This window comes from Chlorocebus sabaeus, chromosome 3, assembly GCF_047675955.1.
Source record: "Chlorocebus sabaeus isolate Y175 chromosome 3, mChlSab1.0.hap1, whole genome shotgun sequence".
NCBI lineage: Eukaryota > Metazoa > Chordata > Mammalia > Primates > Cercopithecidae > Chlorocebus > Chlorocebus sabaeus.
Window position 1 is genome coordinate 81,581,435 of NC_132906.1, and position 21,149 is coordinate 81,602,583.

General features: G+C 46.0%; 1 protein-coding gene across 3 annotated transcripts in view; it reads left to right on the plus strand.

The window, feature by feature from the left end:
• Positions 1-5,318: 5,318 nt before the first annotated feature.
• The window catches only part of CLYBL (citramalyl-CoA lyase), a 315,217-nt gene continuing 299,386 nt past the window's right edge, over positions 5,319-21,149 (plus strand). For all 3 annotated transcript variants that reach the window (XM_073014470.1, XM_073014469.1, XM_007960767.3), the window contains exon 1: positions 5,319-5,428. In XM_073014470.1, the coding sequence (XP_072870571.1) occupies positions 5,367-5,428 (62 nt within the window). In that variant the 5' untranslated portion in view covers positions 5,319-5,366. The remainder of the gene's footprint in view (positions 5,429-21,149) is intronic.

Here is a 21,149-nt window from a genome sequence, read left to right on the forward strand (position 1 = left end):
GGCAGGAGGATCACCAGAACCCAGGAGTTCGAGGCTTCAGTGAGCTGTGATCATGCCACTGTACTCCAGCCTCAGTGACAGAGTGAAACTCCATCTCTAAAACATTTTTAAAAAATGTTTCTTAAATTGTGGTTGATGGGGTTCAAGACACACTTCCTCAAAATATGGCACCTTGGCATTTGAAAAACAGCAGAAGCAGGAAGGTCTGTTTGACTTTTCTCCTGCCCTCTCCCTTGAAGCAGGTTATAAGACTTTTTTTTTTTTTTTCAAAGATGGAGTCTGGCTCTGTTACTCAAGCTGCAGTGCAGTGGTGCGATCTCGGCTCACTGTAACCTCTGCCTCCTAGGTTCAAGCGATTCTCCTGGCTCAGCCTCCTGAGTAGCTGGAATTACAGGGGTGTACCACCATGCCCAGCTAATTTTTTTGTATTTTTAGTAGAGAGGGGGTTTCGCCATGTTGGCCAGGCTGGTCTTGAACTCCTGACCTCAGGTAATCTGCCTGCCTCAGCCTCCCAAAGTGCTGGGATTACAGGCGTGAGCCACTGTGCCTGTTCGTTATAAGATTTTCACTGGATAAGTGCCTCCCCCACCTTTAGGTGGAGGAAAAGAACACCCTTGTCTGTGAAGACACAGAGAAGAGCCTGAGCAAACATGCCTTGCTAAGTTTCTTCCAGGTTATCACCATTAGATCAGATTCTTTTGCCCTCCAATCACATTTCTCCACAACTGTCCATTCTTCATTAAACCTAAGCATGAAAAAATATACGTTTCACTTTTTCTTTGGGTCTTCATTTTCATAAGAAGGCTCCCATGTCACGTAAAATTTACATTAAATACATTCATATGTTTTTCTTTTGTTAGTTTGTATTTTATTACAGGGGTCTCACCCACAAACCTAGAATGGGTGGGCTAGAAACATCAAACCTCTAGAGCATAAGGGGCTGCTCCCTATCCCTACCTAGTATGCTGCCGCCCCATCCTTCTTTCCCACGTCTCTGCCAAGTGCCTATTCCTCCAGACTGCTCAACTCAACAGGATAGTGAATCTCGAAATTATTCACCCTACTAAATTTCATATGCTCTCTTAATGCACTTGGAAAATTGGTACTTTTCTTTTCTTTTCAGTTTTGGAGGCTGTGAGTAAAGACAGATTTGACTGCCCTGAAGGAGGAATTCTGGATCCCTTTCTCTATTATATTTGGAAATATGCTGATATGGTTTGGCTGTATCCCCATCCAAAATCTCATCTTGAAATGTAATCCCCATAATCCCCCAAATCCCCACGTGTCAAGGGAGAGACGAGGTGGAGGTCGCTGAGTCATGGGGGCAGTTTTCCCCATGCTGTTCTTGTGATAGTGAGTGAGTTCTCACGAGATCGGAGAACTCACTCAGTGAGTTTGGTAGTTCCTCCTGTGTTCATTCTCCTTCCTGCCACCTTGAGAAGAAGGTGCCTTGCGTCCCCTTCACCTTCCACCATGATTGTAAGTTTCCTGTGGCTTCCCCAGCTATGCTGAACTGTGAGTCAATTAAAGCTCTTCCCTTTTTAAATTACCCAGTCTTAGTTCTTTATAGCAGTGTGGAAACGGACTAATACATGTGTCCTCCAGACACCCACATGCTACGTAAAGTTAATAAAGCTTTATTTTAACATGTACTAGCATTAGGAAACAGTCATTAACCTACCTACAGATTAGCAAAATGCATGAGTCAGTAATCTTTTGAAGAAAGTCAATAACCCCATACCATTGTTAGTGAGAATGGGCACAGCTACAGTTCCTTCCAGCAGAATCTGAAATTGAACCAATTAGCAAATAAGTCATAGTAGGACCTACTTTGGATCCGAGGCCTTTTAAATAAGGATAATTAGTTATATAGCAATTTTCAACTGTAATGAGGCTGGTAGAACATTTTCATCATATATATATATTTTGTTTTGTTTTGTTTTGTTTTTTTTTTTGAGACGGAGTCTTGCTCTGTCACCTAGGCTGGAGTGCAGTGGCGCAATCTCAGCTCGCTGCAACCTCTGCCTCCCAGGTTCAAGCGATTCTCATGCCTCAGCCTCCTGAGTAGCTGGGAATACAGGTGCCCGCCATCACACCCGGCTAATTTTTATATTTTTAATAGAGACAAGGTTTCACCATGTTGGCCAGGCTGGTCTTGAACTCCTAACCTCAGGTGATCTGCCTGCCTTGCCTCCAAAAGTGCTGGGATTATAGGCGTGAGCCACCATCTTGTATGTATTGAATACCTGCCAGGTATGTGTCACTGAGCAGGTGCTGGGGGTACAGCAGCGACAAGAAATATAAGGTCCCTGCTCTCAAAGAAGCTATGGTCTCATCCTACAGAAGGTGTTTCTAAGTTAAGACAACAACAGCCTTTCTCCCAAGGGGGCTGCCCAGCACATCACTAGCCCTGCCCGCTAAATGATAACACTGCATCCCAAACCCCACCTGATAGATGGTTAGTCATCCCATCCCGCCCCAGCCTCTGAGAACTGCTGGGGAAAGACACAATAAAGAAGTATCAGGTTGTTGCAAAAGTAATTGTGGTTTTTGCCATTACTTTCAATTCTGTAAGTTTTTTGAGAGCAGGGACCTTGTACATCTTGTCACTGCTGTGCGCCCAGCACCTAGCTCAGTGACTCATACCTGGCAGGTATTCAATACATATAAGATGAAATTGTTCGGCCGGGCGCGGTGGCTCAAGCCTGTAATCCCAGCACTTTGGGAGGCCGAGACGGGCGGATCACGAGGTCAGGAGATCGAGACCATCCTGGCTAACACGGTGAAAACCCGTCTCTACTAAAAAATACAAAAAACTAGCCGGGCGAGGTGGCGGGCGCCTGTAGTCCCAGCTACTCGGGAGGCTGAGGCAGGAGAATGGCGTGAACCCGGGAGGCAGACCTTGCAGTGAGCTGAGATCCGGCCACTGCACTCCAGCCTGGGCAACAGAGCAAGACTCCGTCTCAAAAAAAAAAAAAAAAAAAAAAAAGATGAAATTGTTCTTGCCATTACTTTGAGTGGCAAAAACCACAATTATTTTCGCACAACCTAATAAATTCACAAACTTATATATCGATATTGTGGTGGAGATGACCAGGCACTGTGACAGCCATGGGGGATCTTTAGGTTATTAGCACAGGCCCCTGTGAGGAGGTGGCACATAGGCTGAAGGTCCTGGAGGATGAGCAGGTGCAGCCATGAGCATTCTGGGGATGAGGAACGGCATGTGTGAAGGCCCCACGGTGGGAGAGAGCCTCGTGGACTTAGAAAACACAGACAGAAGATGAGTGGGGCTGGAGATAAATTGGAGAGGCTGGCAGGGGCCAGACCATGTGAGGCTTTAAGGGTCATGGAGAAGAATTCAGATTTTATTCTAAAGCCACCAAAGGGTTTTAAGAAGGGAAGTGATGCAATAACAATAATAATGAGGAATAGTTAACACTACTGAGAACTTGTTTAGATTTTAAGTGTGCACTCTCTTTCTATGTATGTGTAAACTCAGTCTATCATGATAACAACCCTATGAGGTGATGAGGTATTTATACCCCCATTCTATAGATGAGGAAACAGAGAGCTTCAGAAACTTGACCAAAGTCACACAGCAAGTCAACTTTGAAACTAGGAGCTGTGTTATGCTTTTAAAAGGTCAGCTGGGTTGTATGGCAAAGGGGTGATTGTAGGAGGGAAGAATGGGAGCAAGGAGGCTTTGAAATAATCCAGGTAAAGGATGATGATGGCTAGAAGCAGACTTGAGTGAGGCGAGTGCAGCACCAGCCTGGGAGGCAAAATTTAAGGAGAAGTCTCGGTAATTAAGATAAGTAATATTGGCCTGGCGTGGTAGCTCATGCCTGTAAGCCCAGCACTTTGGGAGGCTGAGGTGGATGGATCACTTGAGGCCATGAGTTTGAGACCAGCCTGGCCAACATGGTGAAACCCTATCTCTACTAAAAATACAAAACAATGAGCTGGGCATGGTGGCACTTGCCTGTGGTCCCAGCTACTCGGGAGGCTGAGGGATGAGAATCGCTTGAACCTAGGAAGTGGAGGTTACAGTGTGTGAGCCGAGATCGTGCCACTGTGCTCCAGCCTGGGCGACAGAGCAAGACTCTGTCTCAAAAAAAAAAAAAAAAAGTAATATTCTAAACTAAAAACCAAGATAATGGAAAAATCCCATTATGAACAAAATATCAAAATTTTAATTAAAGACAGGATTGGTGTTCCTGAAATTGCCTTTGCCTCAGTCTTCAGTATGGCTGGGCTGGGCACTGGCTGGGACTAAGGTAGTGACAAGAAAGTGACCAAATCTGAGTAGACAGGAGAGGCCTGAGGTGGAGCAGGCGTGGGAGCTGGGGGAGGGCACCAAGGGGTTGAGCAGTCCCTCCTGTTGGTATCGAATATAACAATAATTCTTAGGCTCAGCAGAAGTTTAGCATCCACGTTCCCAGTCACATGGACTTTTCCAAATTTTGGAACCCACTCTGGCTGAACAGGCTTTTGTTTGCTGAAACAGCCACTTTTTGCATCCAAGAGCACAAGTCAGTTTCCACTGGAAGGTTCTGAGAAATGGTTTCAGGTGTAAGTTTAGCGTATTAAAGGAACGGAGTCACAGCTGAAAAAGAAACATGCTGAGCGCGAAGGAAAAGACATGGTTAAGGGGTAACACGGGCCGGGCAGATGAAGACCGGCAGGTGGAGGCCGACTGGATCAGGGAAGGTGAAAGAAGAGGCAGGTGCAGGGCCCAGCCTGTTTTAACGCCTCGGCGTTCTCACCGCTGCAGAACGACTGCAGGGGGCAGAATAAAGAGCTGCTGCCAGTTTCGCTGCCCAGAGAGTGCCAACAGCTGCTCTGACCTATTGCAGGCATGTGTGTTCCAGGATGCAGCCTTCCTGCATTCTCTTTGACCACTCTAGATTAATTGCTAACCAAGATATGAACATGGTGGGGCTCACAAAGTGTTAGGCGGTATTTTAACAACAAAAGCTGCAAAGAAATCCCTAGAAATGTTGGCTCTTCTGGCTGGGAAAACGCAGTCTGTCAACAGTTGCTTCAAAAACTCAGAAGCTCAGGGAGAGTTGGATTCGGTCACCAGAGAGGCCCCTCAAAGAGGAGCCATCCATTCAGATCCTCTGCTCTGTCCCCCATGACAGCGGGGACGAAGGGCCTGAGCCCTGGCCGGGAGGGGCAGGTGACCTCGGGACTGGCCACGGGGCGCAGCGGGTGCTGGGAGCAAGGAGAGCGTGGCTGGCGGGGAGGGGCGGGGCAAAGACAGAGCGAGGCGGGGACTGGGACCGGAGTGTAGCCGTGGGGAAGTGGAAAGTGGGGTGGGCGTGGCTAAATGCAAAGGGCGGGGCGCGCGCTTCGGGAAGATGGCGCTACGTCTACTGCGGAGGGCGGCGCGCGGAGCGGCGGCGGCGGCGCTGCTGAGGCTGTGAGTGCAGTTTCCCATTCCCCGCCTTCCCGGCCCAGCTTGCCGCGGGTCGGCTCCCGTTGCAACCCCGCGGGCCGGGCGCGGCTTCCCCAGTCCCTCATGGGAACCCAGCCGGACCGGAGCACTATGCGCCTCTCTCGCGCTGGCTCGACCTCGTCCAAGGTCGCTGCCGCCCGCGCCTCCCTGTGGGTGGGCCCTTGTTGCACCCGGAAAATGGGTACACACCTTAGTCGAGTTACCTGGACTCAGCCCCAAGGAACAAAACTGCCTGCCACAAATGGCAAATGTGAACGCGCCAATCTTTATCTCTGAGAGGCGGCCCTCCTGGTGAAGAACACCTGCGGTTCGTTTAACACAGCGGTTCCCAGACGGTTTGGTCTCAGGACCCGTTTACACGTCTAAAAATAATTTGAGGACCCCGAAAGCTTTTGCTTGTATTTATTGATTTTTGTGGTATGAGGAATTAAACCAGAAATTTAAAAGATATTCACTTAATAACAAACCCATTAACTTTTAATACAAATAACACTTTAATGAAAATATTCTCAAAAGTGAGAAGATTGGCTCATGGTTTTTATATTTTTGAAAATTTCTTTGGTTTAATAAAGGACAGCTGGAGTCTCATATCAGCTGTTTTGGAGGAAGTATTTGAAAGAAATGCTGGGCTCCTGCAGATGCAGATATTAGTTGGGAAAGGGAGGACCAAGCAGACCCTCTCAGCGGGTCTCAGGGACCCCCTCAGGCGTCTTTGGACCACACTCTGAGAACCGCTGGTCTAGCACTTGCCCATCGCCTAGGTACGTGCACATACATGGTCTCATTTGTTTCCCTTGACCACCATGTGAAGAAGTTGGGTGTCATGTTTATAAAGATGAAAAACAGGGTCAGAAAGGTTAAGGATTGTCAAAGCTCTATGACCAGTAATGAGAGTTTGGTCAAACACTGAGTCTATGGCGCCTGGTCTGAAACTTTTCTTTCTTTCTTTCCTTTCTTTCCTTTCTTTCCTTTCTTTCCTTTCTTTCCTTTCTTTCTTTCCTTTCTTTCCTTTCTTTCCTTCCCTCCCTCCCTCCCTCCCTCCCTCCCTCCCTGCCTTCCTTCCTTCCTTCCTTCCTTCCTTCCTTCCTTCCTTCCATTCATTTTTATTTTTATATTTTGAGACAGAGTCTTGCCGTGTCACCTAGGCTGTAGTGCAGTGGTGCAATCTCGGCTTACTGCAACCTCCACCTCCACGATTCTCATGCCTCAGCCTCCCGAGTGGCTGGCATTACAGGTGTGCACCACCACCCCCGGCTAATTTTTGTATTTTTAGTAGAGACAGGGGCCATGGTGACTAGGCTATTCCTGAACTCCTGACCTCAAAGGATCCACCCCGCTCAGCCTCCCAAAGACTGGGATTACAGGCATGAGCCACTACAGCCAGCCTGGTGGTCTGGAACTTCTTCTTCTTCTTTTTTTTTTTTGTTTTGAGACGGAGTTTAGCTTTTGTCGCCCGGGCTGGAGTGTGATGGTGCCATCTCAGCTGACTGCAACCTCCGCCTCCCGGATTCAAGCGATTCTCCTGCCGCAGCCTCCCAAGTAGCTGGAATTACAGGGCGTCCGCCACCACGCCTGGCCAATTTTTGTATTTTTAGTAGAGAGGAGGTTTCACCATGTTAGCCAGGCTGATCTCGAGCTCCTGACCTCAGGTGATCCGCCCGCCTCGGCCTCCCAGAGTGTTGGGATTACAGGCGTGAGCCACCGTGCCCGGCCAGGTCTGAACTTCTTACGTCTTCTTGCATTGTGCCTCTTCAGTCACCCGCCTATGGGAGGACCCACCTAATCGTATACATCCCACTTTCCCATTTCCTCCACTGCCCCTGGCACAGGGCCCTGGCTGTGGGAGTCACCTCTGGCCCCAGAGGAGCAGCTCAGGCAGTGTATCCAGGCTGGTCCAGAAGGGTCCTTTTCTGGCTCCTTTTGAGGGGGCCAGCCTCTGTGGACTGTTCAGTAGCGGGTCCAGTGAGCAAGCACAGTCCCCACGCCAGCCCTGGGGATTAATTCACAGTGCTCTTCACCCGCCTTAGCACACTAACTCCGTTCTCGACATGTCTACCCGCTGGATATAGGATTCTTGATTGGCATTTTTTTTTCTTTTGAGCATTTTAAAGTGTATTATCTCACTGTCTTCTTGCCTCCAGTATTCTAATGAGAATTCAGACTTTAATCTTATTAGGGTTCTATGTAAGTGATGAATCTCTCTCTCTCCCTTTTTTTTTTTTTTTTTTTTTTTTTTGCTTGCAAGATTTTCTCTTTGCCTTGGTCTTTTAGTGGTTTTATTGTGATGTGTGTGAATCTGTTTGAGTTTATCCTCTTGGGAGTTTGTTGAGTTTCTTGGATGTGTATACATCAAATTTGGGAAGTTTTTGGCTATTGTTCTCTCAAAAAAGTCTGCTCTCTTATCCCTCTCTTCTCTTTCTGAGGCTCCCATTGCATATATGTTGGTGTAGTTGATGGAACCCCATAGGTCTTTGAGACTGTTCAGTTTTCTTTCAGTTCCTCAGGCTGGACAATATCAATTGACCTGTCTCTATTTTTTTTGAGATGGAGTCTTGGTCTGTTGCCAGGCTGGAGTTCAGTGGCGCCATCTTAGCTCACTGTAACTTCTGACTCCCTGGTTCAAGCGATTCTCCTGCTCCAGCCTCCCGAGTAGCTGGGATTGCAGGCACGTGCCACCATGCCCAGCAATTTTTGTATTTTTAGTAGAGATGGGGTTTCACCATGTTGGCCAGGATGGTCTTGATCTTCTGACCTCGTGATCCGCCTGCCTCGGCCTCCCAAAGTGCTGGGATTACAGGTGTGAGCCACTGCACCCGGCCAACCTGTCTTTAGGTTTGCTGATTCCTCCCTTGTCCAGCTCAAATCATTTTCATTTTAATCCAGAACTTCTTTCTTTTTGGAGACTGAGTCTCATTCTGTCACCAAGGCTGGAGTGCAGTGGTGCTATCTCGGCTCACTACAACCTCTGCCTCCTGGGCTCAAGCCGTCCTCCCACCTCAGCCTCCCACATAGCTGGGACTACAGGTGTGCGCCCCTGCACCTGGCTAATTGTTTATTTTTTTTTTGTAGAGACAGGGTTTCGCCATGTTGCTCAGGGTGGTCTCGAGCTGGGCTCAAGCAATCTGCCTGCCTCTGTCGCTCATAGTATTGGGATTACAGGCATGAGCCACCGTGCCTGGCCCTTTTCTGTACTTTCTATCTCTTCATTGATACTCTCTGTGTACTGAAACATCATTCTCATACTTTCCTTTAGTTCTCTTTTTTCTTTCTTTCTCTTAGAGACAGAGTCTCCAGGCTGGAGTACAGTGGTGTGATCATAGCTCACTGCAGCCTGCAAGCTCCTGGGCTCAAGTGATCCTCCTGCCTCAGCCTCCCCAGTAGCTGGGACTACAGGCACGCACCACTATGCCCAGCTAATTTTTAAATTTTTTGAAGAGACAGAGTCTTGCAGTGTTGCCAGGGTGGTCTTGAACTCCTGAGTTCAAATGATTCTCTTACCTTGGCCTCCAAAGCAGTGGGGTTCTAGGCATGAACGACTGCACCTGGCCTCCTTCAGTTCTTTATGCATAGTTTCCTTTAGTTTTCTGAACATACTTTAAATAGATGATTTAACTAGTAAGTCCAGCATCTGGACTTCCTCAGGAACAGTTTGTACTGGCTACTTTTTTCCTCTGCGTATGGGTCGTACTTTCTTGTTTCTTTGCATGTCTTGTATATGTCTGTTGAAAACTGGACATTTTAAGTAGTATAATGGGGCAACTCTGGAAATCAGATTTCTCCCTTTTCCCATGGTTTTTTGTTGTTGTTTGCTTAGTGAGTTTAACAAACTAATTCTGCATTGTATTCTTTGTCATGTGTGACCACTGAGGTCTCTGCTTGGTTAGCTTAGTAGTCTAACAATTAGACAAAGATTTCCTTAAATTCCTGGCAATGGTAAGTCTCCTAGTCTTTGCTGAGGGACTCTGTGTGTGTTAGGACATGTCTTCAACATTCAGCCACAGTTTGCTACTCTGCCCCTGCTTCCACTTCCTTCTTACACAGAGACTGAAGGTTAGCTAGACGCGATCTCTTAAGGTCCTTCCTTAGCAGGTATACAGCCTTGCACATGTGTGTGGCCTCCTAGAATCTCAGGAACATGTCACAACTTTTTAGAGTTCTATATGGATATCGCGTTCTCCATTTTTAGCTTTTAAGTGTTTTGGTTAGCTGGTTGTTTACCCTGTTACCTACCTTCCATCTCAACTAGCTGTGATGTTAAATAAGTACTTCTGATTGTTTGGACAAATGCCCTCCGGGAAAATACTGTTCCCACTGTGCAAGCTCTGCGTCAGGTCAGATAAAGACAGTTTTGCAAGTAGGGTCTGTCAAGGAATCACAAGACAGGTCAAATAGTGACATTTTCCAGAAATGGGGCTTTCCCCCCTCTAGTGGCTGCCGTGCTGCTGGTTTTCACTGTGATGGGGGCTGTTGATTTTTAAGTCTACCACAGAGCTGGGTAAAACGGATAGTGTAAACTAACCCCCCACGACAATTGCTGTTCTTTCTGAGATTTATCCATTTTTCTTGAATAAATGATCCCTATATTGCTGCAAGTCTTTAATTTCTAGAATTCTGAAAAAGTTGATTCTGACCATTTTTGCCAATATTCTCATTGATTTTATGGAGGATGAAATTTTCAGAGGTCCTTTTTCTGTAGTTTTTTGCTGAAGTCAGCCTGCATGGAGTTTTGATCAAGAATGGATTTGAATTTATAAATAATTTTTTTTTTTATCTGTTGTGTTGATCATAAGGCTTTTCTTCTTCAGTGTGTTAATTTGGTGAATTACAGTGATTGACTTTTTAAACGTTAAGCTGACCATTGCATTCCTGGAATAAACCCCAGTGATCGTGATGTATTGTTTGGATTGCATGTGCTAAAATTTTGTTAACGTTATTTGTATCTATGTTCATAAGGAATATTAGCCTATAGTTTTCTGATATTGCCTTGGTCTGGGTTTGGTGTTAGGATGGTGACGGTCCCAGGATGTGTTGGAGAGTTCCCGCTTCTATTTCCTGAAACAGTTTGTGTAAATTTGGTAAGATTTTGCCTGTATACGTTTGCACCTGCAGTTTTCTTTGTGGAAAAAGTGTTAAACTACAAATTTAGTTTCTTTTTTTTTTCTTTTTTTTTTTTTTTGAGACGGAGTCTCGCTCTGTCACCCAGGCTGGAGTGCAGTGGCCGGATCTCAGCTCACTGCAAGCTCCGCCTCCCGGGTTTACGCCGTTCTCCTGCCTCAGCCTCCCGAGTAGCTGGGACTACAGGCGCCCGCCACCACGCCCGGCTAGTTTTTTTGTGTTTTTTAGTAGAGACGGGGTTTCACCATGTTAGCCAGGATGGTCTCTTTAATAGATATATTGTTATTCAGATTATCTAGTTCTTGAGTAAACTTTGATAGTTTGTATCTTTGAAGGACTATGTACATTTCATCTAAGTTGTCACATTCACGTGCCTAGAGTTGTTCATGCTGAGTCCTTATCCTTTTTCTTACAGCCCTACAATTCACCCTTTGTGAGTGTATGATTAAATAATTTCTAATAAGCTCATAGGCCCATCACTACAATCCAGTTTTAGGCCCCCATCCAAATTTCTATCACCCCCCCAAATTCTCTTGAGTCCATTTGCAATTAATTCTTACCCCTGCCTCTAGTCTGTCATCTCCTTACTGTTTGTGTCATCTGTAGTGATGTGTCCTCTTTCATCCCTGATATTTGTAATTCTTTTTTCTCTGTTTTTTATTTCATCAGTCTGGCTCAAGTTGTATTGCTTTTCTTAAAGAACCATCTTTTGATTTTATCGATTTTTCTCTATTTTTTTGTTTCTGTTTTCTATTTCATTGATTTCAGTCTCATCTTTATTATTTCCTACCTTCAGCTTACTTTGGGTTTAATTTGCCCTTTAGTTTTTTAAGGTGGAAATTTAAATTATTAATTTTAGACCTTTCTACTCTTCTTTTGAGACAAGGTCTTGCTGTGTCACTCAGGCTGGAGTGCAGTGATGCAATCTTGGCTCACTGCAACCTCCACATTCTAGGCTCAAACAGTCCTCCTGCCTCAGCCTCCCAAGTAGCTGAGACTACAGGCATTAGCCACCGTGTCTGGCTAATTTTTGTATTTTTGGAGAGATGAGATTTCCCCACGTTGCCCAGGCTGGTCTCAAACTCCTGGATTTAAGCAGTCCACCTACCTCGGCCTCCGAAAGTGCTGGGATTACAGATGTGAACCACTACACCCATCCGGGGTCTACTTTCTAAATATAAGCACTCAGTAATTACTTTTCAGCCATGCTTGGTGGCTTATGTCTATGATCCCAGCACTTTGGGAGGCTGAGGTAGAAGGATCACTTGTGGCCAGAAATTCAAGTCCAGCTTGGGCAACATAGTGAGATGCCGTCTCTACAAAAATTTTTTAAAAATTAGCTGGATGTGGTGGCTTGTGCCTGTGATCCTAGCCACTTGGGATACTGAGGTGGGAGGATTCCTTGAGCCTGGGGATTTGGGGTTACAGTGAGCTGTGATCATACTGCTGCAGTCCAGCCTGGGTGACAGAGCAAGGCTCTATTAAAAATAGTAATAATAATAATAATAATAATAATAATAAAAAAATTTCCTCTAAGGATTGTTTTAATTCCCTCTAGCAAATTTTGCAAGATTTCTGGTACCTATCATCTGTTTTAATGTCTTATGTTGATCCTCTGTTTTCTAAAGTATTCAGTAGTAAGACTCCAAAAGAAAAAGGGCTCCCTGGCCGTATGTGTCCAGTGGTAGCAGCCAAGGAATCTGCCAGGAAGGTACTTCACATTTTGCAGTGCCATGGTGGAGAGGAATCTGAGAAAAAAAAAAAAATGAAGACAGTTTAGAGAGGCGACAACTGCAAGCTAAGTACCTGAGACTCTGGGTCAACAGGAAGGGGACAGTGTGTGAGGAAACAGGGGCCATGGAAAGTGGCTGAGGGGCCTGGATGGGGTTACCTGTCAGGGTCCCAATAGGCCTTTTGTAGGGTTGGCTTCATCTTTGAAGCCTCCTGAGGTTACCGTGACAACCACTATTGTCCCTCTGTACTGCTGTGAGGCCACTAAGGGAAAAAGGGAGGGAAGGGACCCAAAGGGAGGACGGAGGTGGGAGAAGAGGGAGCGATGGGGAGAGAAAGGCAGAGAAGAATGGAAGCAGTGAGCGAGAAAGGGGAGAAACCTCAGTGGAAAGGAGGCAGGGTAAACATGACTGAGAAATGGAAAAATAATCACATTGCAAAGAACTAACTCAGAGTCAGGATGAATGTGTGTTCTTTGCTACTTGAACTGGCATTAAAAGGCCAATGTGGAGTGTTAGATATTTTAAAATGTTTATTGGTATTAGAGTTGACTTCAGTTGCCCACATGCATGGTGAGAAAGGGGATGTGTAAACAAAAATTATATTTTGGATTGTGAGGCAGGAAGTCATTTTAAATGGCCCTGGGAGGTAAAGAGACCAATCCTGTCAGTCACCTGGGACTGTCCTAGTTTTAGCATGGAATGTCCTATGTTCCCAGAAACACCTTAGGTCCCAGCAAACCAGGATGGCCATTCACCGTAGAGGTGGAGAAGTAAAGGGCTGTGGATGAAGACGGGTACTTATTAGGAACAGGGAGGAGGATGGAATTGGAGGGGATGAGTACAGGGCAGGATACAGAGCCCAGAAGAAAAGGAGTTGACAGAAGCTGGGAGAAAGAATAAAAAGACCAGTGGTCTAAGATGGTAGACCTCAGGTTCAAGAACTGGAGCAACAGTTTTCTGGAATGGCCTCCATTCTAGAATGGAGAGAGAGTGTTCAGAATGCTTTGATGGAGAAAGAACGGCCGCTGCTGAGAGTGGGGCGGATTCAGAATGCTTTAATGGAGAAAGAACAGCCGCTGCCGAGAGTGAGGCTAAGAGAAAAAGGAGACCCGGAGGGAGCAGGCAACACCAGGAAGGCAGTTGTAGCTGCCAGGGCAGGTGTAGCCGCGAGGGAGGTCTCTGCCAACGATTCAGCTGTGCCGTGCCTACTGAACGGCCTCACTCTGTTGCAGCTGTGTGGGGCTCATGCTCCTACATACTGTTATCCTGTGGTAGAGTTTTACCGTGAACCAGAGCCATCTAGAGGAAACTGGGTCACCCACATGCTTTCTGTGGGAGAGGCCAAAGAGTCGGGGGAGACTGGGACCTGAAGATCAACTCTTTACTGCAGAGATCCCCCCCTCCCTCTCTCTGTCTCATGGATCCAGAGGGAAGTTGAGGACAGTTTCATGCCACATACTTGACCCGACTCGACTGAGTAACTGTGGCTGCTGTGAAGACTCTGTCCTTGCAAGGAGCTCTCCTTAATGCCCGAATTCCGCAGAATGTTTGCGTGACACGAGTGCTTCATTCGTCTAGAAATACTTCATGGTAGTCAGTTGCTAATAACAGGATATCTGCAGGTGGCATGTTCTCAGGAGGCACACCTGAAGCCTCAAAGGTGAGGACACAGACATGACTGGGTGAGCCTGTCCCAAGACATGACCCATATCCATAGGGAGTACCCTCAGGGCAGCTGACACCACTCAGCCTCAGCAGTCTCCAGTGATAGCTTCACAACAGCCACGGTCTGACTGATACACTTTCTGAAAACAGCCTTCGGTCACACCGTTTCCTAACTAAATGTGGTGGTGGTCACTCTGTAGGAGTTGCCATTTTGTGCGTGACTCCCTGTGAGGAAGCCCATAGGTGCTGGTGGCTGAAATTTTAGGAATGCAGGTTTCTAAGAAGGCTGGGAAAAGCAAGCTGGGCTCCTTGGGGAGGAGCTATTAGTAGGTTTAATTAACTTTTTTAACATATAAAAAGTTGTTAATTATAGAAACAACATTTTTTCCTGCCCTGAGTGCAGCTGGAGCTGTGTTCTGCTGTTACACATTGCTCATTAATGCCACACATTGCTCGTGATCCTGTGAGGTTTAGAATTTTATTAGACAATAAAGAAGATATCAAGGAAATAATATTTGTGTTTTCATATAGGTCACTTGGGTATGAATTTAAATCCACTGTAATTCAAACAGGTTTAATTTATTTCATGTTACTACTTGAATGTGTTATAGCTTATCAATTAAATAACTCACCTGAATGATGCAGACTTGAGATTCATTCCCTCCTTCTTTCCTTCCTTCCTTCCTTTCTCACCCCATCCTCTCCACCATAAACCAGGTTTAGAATAGCTGTTAATTTCGCTGCTTTGATTTTTTGTTGTTGTTTATTTTGAAACGGAGTCTCGCTCTGTCGTTCAGGCTGGAGTGCAGTGGCACGGTTTCAGCTCACTGCAACCTCTGCCTCCTGGGTTCAAGTGCTCCTCCTGCCTCAGCCTCCTGAGTAGCTGGAATTACAGGCGGATACCACCATGCACGGCTAATTTTTTTATTTTTCTTATTTTTAGTAGAGATGGGGTTTCACCATGTTGGTCAGACTGGTCTTGAACTCCTGACCTCGTGATCTGCCTGCCTTAGTCTCCCAAAGTGCTAGGATTATAGGTGTGAGCCACTGTGCTGGCTTTTTTTTTTTTTTTTAAAGACTGGTGCAGCTATGTTGTCCAAACTGGAATGCAGTGGCTATTTGCAGGTGTTATTGTAGCTCACTTCAGCCTTAACATCCTGGGCGCCAGTAGCCCTTCTTCCTCAGTCTGTCTAGTAGCTGGGACTGTAGGCATGTGCTACCACACCCAGCTGTTTTTATGTTTTGTTTACATTTAAGGATGTCAATCTAGGAGCAGTGATGATGTTCACTATTTTTCCACATGACTCTAGCACATATATATTTGTATGTGTATAACCACAGTTGTTCATTAAGTCTGTTTCCAGGTTTTCTTGGGAAATGCAGGGAAAAATGTCCCTGTCCCCAAATCTCTGTGGATACCCTTACTTAAGTATTTGGAGGTAAATTTCTATATGTGAACTTGCTGAGTACAGACATTTGAAGCCTTTTGATGCTTGCTGACAAATCAACCTCCACAAGGGTGTGTCCATATATCCCTGGATGATGTATGCCTCTTGGAGGTTCATCTGTCCCATTTCCTTGCATTAGGAGACCCATGCACACTGAAGTAGGCACAGACTGTCATGCAGGTCACCTGACTGGCAGCACCAGACCTAAAAAGGCCTGTTGGCTACCACGACAGCCTTGGCTGTCACACTGGACCCGCCTGTGGGTGTTTCTGTACATGGCCATGAACCTCTTTTGAACTACACCACATGTTAACGTCTTTCTCTTAGTTAGGTCTTTGAGATTGGCAGAAGTGCCCTATTTAATAATAAAGGAATGGCCCGAGCATTGGTGGCTTACACCTGTAATTCCAGCACTTTGAGAGACCGAGGTAGACAGATCACTTGAGGTCAGAAGTTCAAGACCAGCCTGGCCAGCATGGTGAAACCCCATCTCTACTAAAAATATAAAAATTAGCATGATGTGGTTGTGCATGCCTGTAGTCCCAGCTACTCAGGAGGCTGAGGCAGGAGAATTGCTTGAACCCGGGAGGCAGAGGTTGCAGTGAGCCAAGATCACACCACTGCACTCCAGCCTGGGTGACAGAGCGAGACTCTGTCTCAATAGTAATAATAATGATAACAACAAGGGAATGAAAGTTTCCTTAGAAAGTAAGGATTCTATTTTAAGAGAATACTTGGGTGGGCAAGTCTGTCTTAACTGTTTCTCCTCACTGTGTCTAAATGAGAAGGAAGAAGGACCCTGGTGTCTGTATTTGCAGGACACTTTTCAGTATTGATATTCAGAACCCCAAATATTGAAAAGTGTAAAAGACAATGTTTGCTACTTCATTGTCCCGTTGCCCCCTACCCCAGTAAAATGAGGGTCTTAGTTTAGTGGAAGACTGTGTTCACTGTTTAACTCACAGTTCTACATTGCTAAAATTTGACACTTTTTTTCCCTAATAAGGGCCTCTCTGTGGACCTTTTGAAAGTTTATATGGTCATTAAAAACATCATTGCACACATATATTTCATACCACTTTGGAAGTAGTGCAGTCTTGTTTGAAAGCATACACTTGACTTGTCTTCTTACTCAGTCTCACAGTATTCTTCGTGAGAAGGTTGATATGCCCACATTCTGTGGCCAAAAACAAAAGTTTAGGAAATGAAAACAACAAACAGAAAACCCCATGCCAAGTGCTGTTTTCGTGGTGAGGCACTGGAGGGTGCTCTAGCAATGGGAGATGCACGCAGTCTCTGCAGTCTGCAGGCTGCCCTCACAAATGCCTCTTTCAGAAGATGTAAGAGTTGTTTTTTCTGTTCATTTTAAGGCAAATGAAAGACACATGGATGGTAGAGGAAATATTTCTATACTGACCTATAAACGGTCCCTTTAAAAGTTTATGAGAAACTGAAGAAGTAGCTCTGTGCTCCAGGCCTCTTTATGACCTCCTCTCTCCCTAGCCTGTTGCAGCCTCACTGGCCTCCTCTTCTGGGCTGTGTTGTCAGCCTGAAGCACTGTCCCTTTGTGTCTTAGCTCAGATGTCACAGATCAGAGAGGTCTTCCTTGACCACCCTGTACAACAGAGTCTCCAGCCCCTTACCAGCCTCTGCACTACCCCCTGTCCCTTTGCTGCTGTTTTCTTTTTTTCCTGTTGCCCCATTTCCACCAGACATATCACATGCTTATTTGTTTATTGTCTGCCTGTACCCTACCCCAGCCCCCAGATATTCATGAGAGCAGGGACTTGCTTTATTCCATTGCTATCATATATCCAGAACCTAAAACAATCCTTGGCAGTGCCTGATATAAATTTGCAGAAGGAAAAAAGAAGAGATTTAGGAAATGAAATACTTTGAGTGTTTCTAAAGATTTAGTGGATTTTTTTTCTTTATTATGGTAAATTATACATAACAAAATTACCAGTTTAACTTTTTCTTTTTGAGATGGAGTCTTGCCCTGTCCCCCAGGCTGGAGTGCAGTGGTGCAATCTCGGCTCACTGCAACCTCTGCCTCCTGGGTTCAAGCAATTCTCCTGCCTCAGCCTCCAGACTAGCTGGGATTACAGGTGCCTGCCACCACACCCAGCTAATTTGTTGTAGTTTTAGTAGAGATGGGGTTTCACCATGTTGGCCAGGCTGGTCTCGAACTCCTGACCTCAGGTGATCTACCCGTCTTGGCCTCCCAAAGTGCTGGGATTACAGGCGTGAGCCACCACACCCGGCCCATTTTAACCATCTTTAAGTGTACAGTTTAGTGGCATTAAGTACATTCACACTGTTGTACAGCCGTCACCACCACCCATCTTCAGAACTTTTTTATCTTCCCAAACTGAAACCCTGTGCACATTAAACACTAACTCCCTGTTCCCTTCCCCGCTACCCAGACCCTGGTAACCACTGTTTTCATTATTTTCACTGTGAACTTGACTACTCTAGTTACTTCACATACATAGAATCACATATTTATCCCTTTGTGTTTGGCTTATTTCACTCAGCATAATATCTTCCAAAGTGCATCCATGTTGTAGCAGGTATCTGATTTTCATTCATTTTTAAGGCTGAATAATCTATTGTGTGCATATTCCATATTTTATTTATCCATCCATCTCTTGATGGACATTTGGGTCACTGCCACCTTTTGGCTATTGTTAGTGCATGTTCTATGTGGAGCACAGAAATGTGATGTTTAAGTTGAAGCCTAAAGTGGATTTCTTTGAATTATACTAGCCAGTCACAGATCACTCCTGGGTAGTACTGTGGTTTGAATGTGGTATCCCCTCCAAAATTCATGTTGAAACTTAATTCCCATTGCGGTGGTATTAAGAAGTGGGGCCTTGTAGGAAGTGGTTAAGTCATGAGGGCTGGGCCTCATGAATGGGTTAGTACCATTGGAAACAGGCTTCAGAGAGAGTTTCCCAGTCTTGCCCTTCCGCCCTCCACCATGTGAGGACACAGCAACAGGGCGCCATATTGGAAGCAGAGAGCAGCCCTCCGTAGACACCAAGGCTGGCACCTTGATCTTGGATTCCCCAGTCTCCAGAACTGTGGGAAGCAAGTTTCTGTTGTTTATAAATTAGCCCAGTATGTGATACTTTTTAAAATAGCAGCATAAACAGACTGAAACAGGTGGTTTCTACTTTTAGGAAAATATTTTTAGTTCATATTAAGGTAGAAACTTATTCTAGCTCCTAAAAATCAGAATTGTTTTAATATCCTCAGGTGCTCTTTTAAGTTTTTCTTGCAGTTGTCAAAAACAAGTTTAAAATCAAGTTACTAACTCTCTGCTATAGGCAGGAAGCTCCTGGATAGATCCTCTGGGGTTCAAGTCCAATGCTGACCTGCAGTTGGCCCTTGTCTAGATTGTGCCTTATTTTTCTCACCCATCAAAAGGAGGATGGACAAGTTTCTTCCTGCCAGTTGACATTCCACAGTCTAGAAAGGAATTGTTGCCCTCAAGTAAGACGACCTTGGGGAATTCAGAAATATAAAATATATAGCTTTTTGAGCTCTAAGTTATTTTGGTCCATTTGAGCTCAATTTGACCAGAGATTGAAGATAAAAGCTCTGCCTCCCCCAAACTTATAGGTACAGCCTGCACTCAATAGGTTTTACCGCCTGCTCCTGCCATTAAGGGAGATTTTTTTGGTCGTGTGTTGTTGACCCTTTAGGTCCTCAGAAGGGGCGGCGCCCTCATCGTGTCTCTCCCTGTAGCAGGGAGTGTGCTACCAGGCACTTTGTTCCGGTGACTTATGATGGACACAGCACAGCGCCAAGGGGTTAGGATTCTAAAATAATTCAGGTGTACTGAGATGCAGAACCTAAAAGAACTCCGGGGTAAGAGAAGGTAGATATCCTCAATTTTAGTCGAATTTTGACTCAGAAGTGGGTACCTGATTTCTGCCTACATCTCACCTCTTTCAGTTTTTTTCCTGCTCCATTTGAGTTCCCTGCTCACTTGGTACCCTCAAGCTGGCTTGTAAATGCCCAGAGCCTGGACCACAGTGCTCTCATGGGGCCTGCCTGTTCTAGGGCCCATCAGCTGGCAGTCCACCCAGGGGTGACCAGTGAGCCCAAGAAAACAAGCAGTGCTCATGTCAGATGTGTAGCCCTTCCCAAGTGCTGCACCTTTTAAGAAATGCCTTCACTGGGCGTAGTGGCTCATGCCTGTAATCCCAGCACTTTGGGAGGCCGAGATGGGTGGATCACAAGGTCAGGAGTTCGAGACCAACCTGTCACAACATGGCGAAACCCCGTCTCTACTGAAAATACAACAATTAGCCGAGCGTGGTGGTCACGCGCCTCTAATCCCAGCTACTCAGGAGGCTGAGGCAGGAGAATCGCTTGAACCCGGAAGCAGAGGTTGCAGTGACTGAGATCCCACCATTGCACTCCAGCCTGGGCGATAGCGAGACTGTCTCAAAAAAAAGAAAGAAAGAAAGAAAGAGAAAGAAATGTCTTCTGCAGACACCTTAACTGCAAAGGAGTCAGCCAGGCAAGAGAATTTGTCCTCTACCAGGAAGAGAATATGGGTATGGGAGAGGCTTGGAGTGTCTCTGCCACCCCTCATGTCCTCTGGACAAAGGTCCAAGCTGTGCATTTGAATCATCAGTGTCTAGTTGTCCTGCAAAACGTCAGGGACTTACCAGGTAAGCTGGTGACATGCCTGCACCAGGGGATTGGGAGAATCCTTACCGTTAAACCTCTTCTCCCCATCTCTTAACACATAAATACACTTTTTAAGCTTCCTCACGCTGTACTCTGGTCATGGTGCCCACCCCCTCGGACAGCATAAATTTCCCAATGATCTCCGATTACCTGTCGCATAAAGTCCAGGCCCCTTAGCGTGGCACGTACACACCTCCTCACCCATCCTCCTCTCTTTCCATTTCCCCCAGGCCGCTTACCTGTGGCCCACATGCGCCACTCACCACGCCCCACACTCTTGAGTCATCAGCGCCACTTCCTCCTGGAAGCCTTCCTTCCCTGGACACCTCAGCCAGCCATCTGTCTCATCCCCGAGAGCTCTAACCTCTCTGCTGACTTTTGCCACCCTTCCCTGTGTTAAGGTGATCGAGGTGCAGGACTCCCAGTTGTCTTTGATGCCTCCTCTCCTCTCCCACCCATACCCCATCTGTTGCCAAGCCCGTTGATCTTCCCCTTCAGGTGCCAACTCTTTTTCATTGTATTAGTTTCCTATTGCTGTTGTAACAGATTATTGCAAACATCATGGTTTAAATTAAGCTTGTCCCTGCAGCCTGTGGGCCACATGTGACCCGGGATGGCTTTGAATATGACCTAACACAAATTTGTGAGCTTTCTTAAAACATTATGAGATTTTTTGACGATTTTTTTTTGCCTTAGCTTATCAGCTGTTGTTAGTGGATTTTATATGTGGCCCAAGACAATTGTTCCAGTGTGGGCCAGGGAAGCCAAAAAAATTGGACTCCCCTGGTTAAGTTAACACAGATTTGTTAGCTTATGCTTCTCCAGGTTGGAAGTCTGACCTAGGTTTTATGGGCTAAAACCAAGGTGTTTACAGGGATGGAGAGCCTTCTTTCTGGCAGTTCTAGGGGTGATTCGTTTGTTTGCCTGTTCCAGCTTCTGGAGGCTGCCCACATTCTCTGGCTCATGGCTCCTTATCCATCTTCAAAGTCAGCCCCAGTGGACTGAATTCTTCTCCCC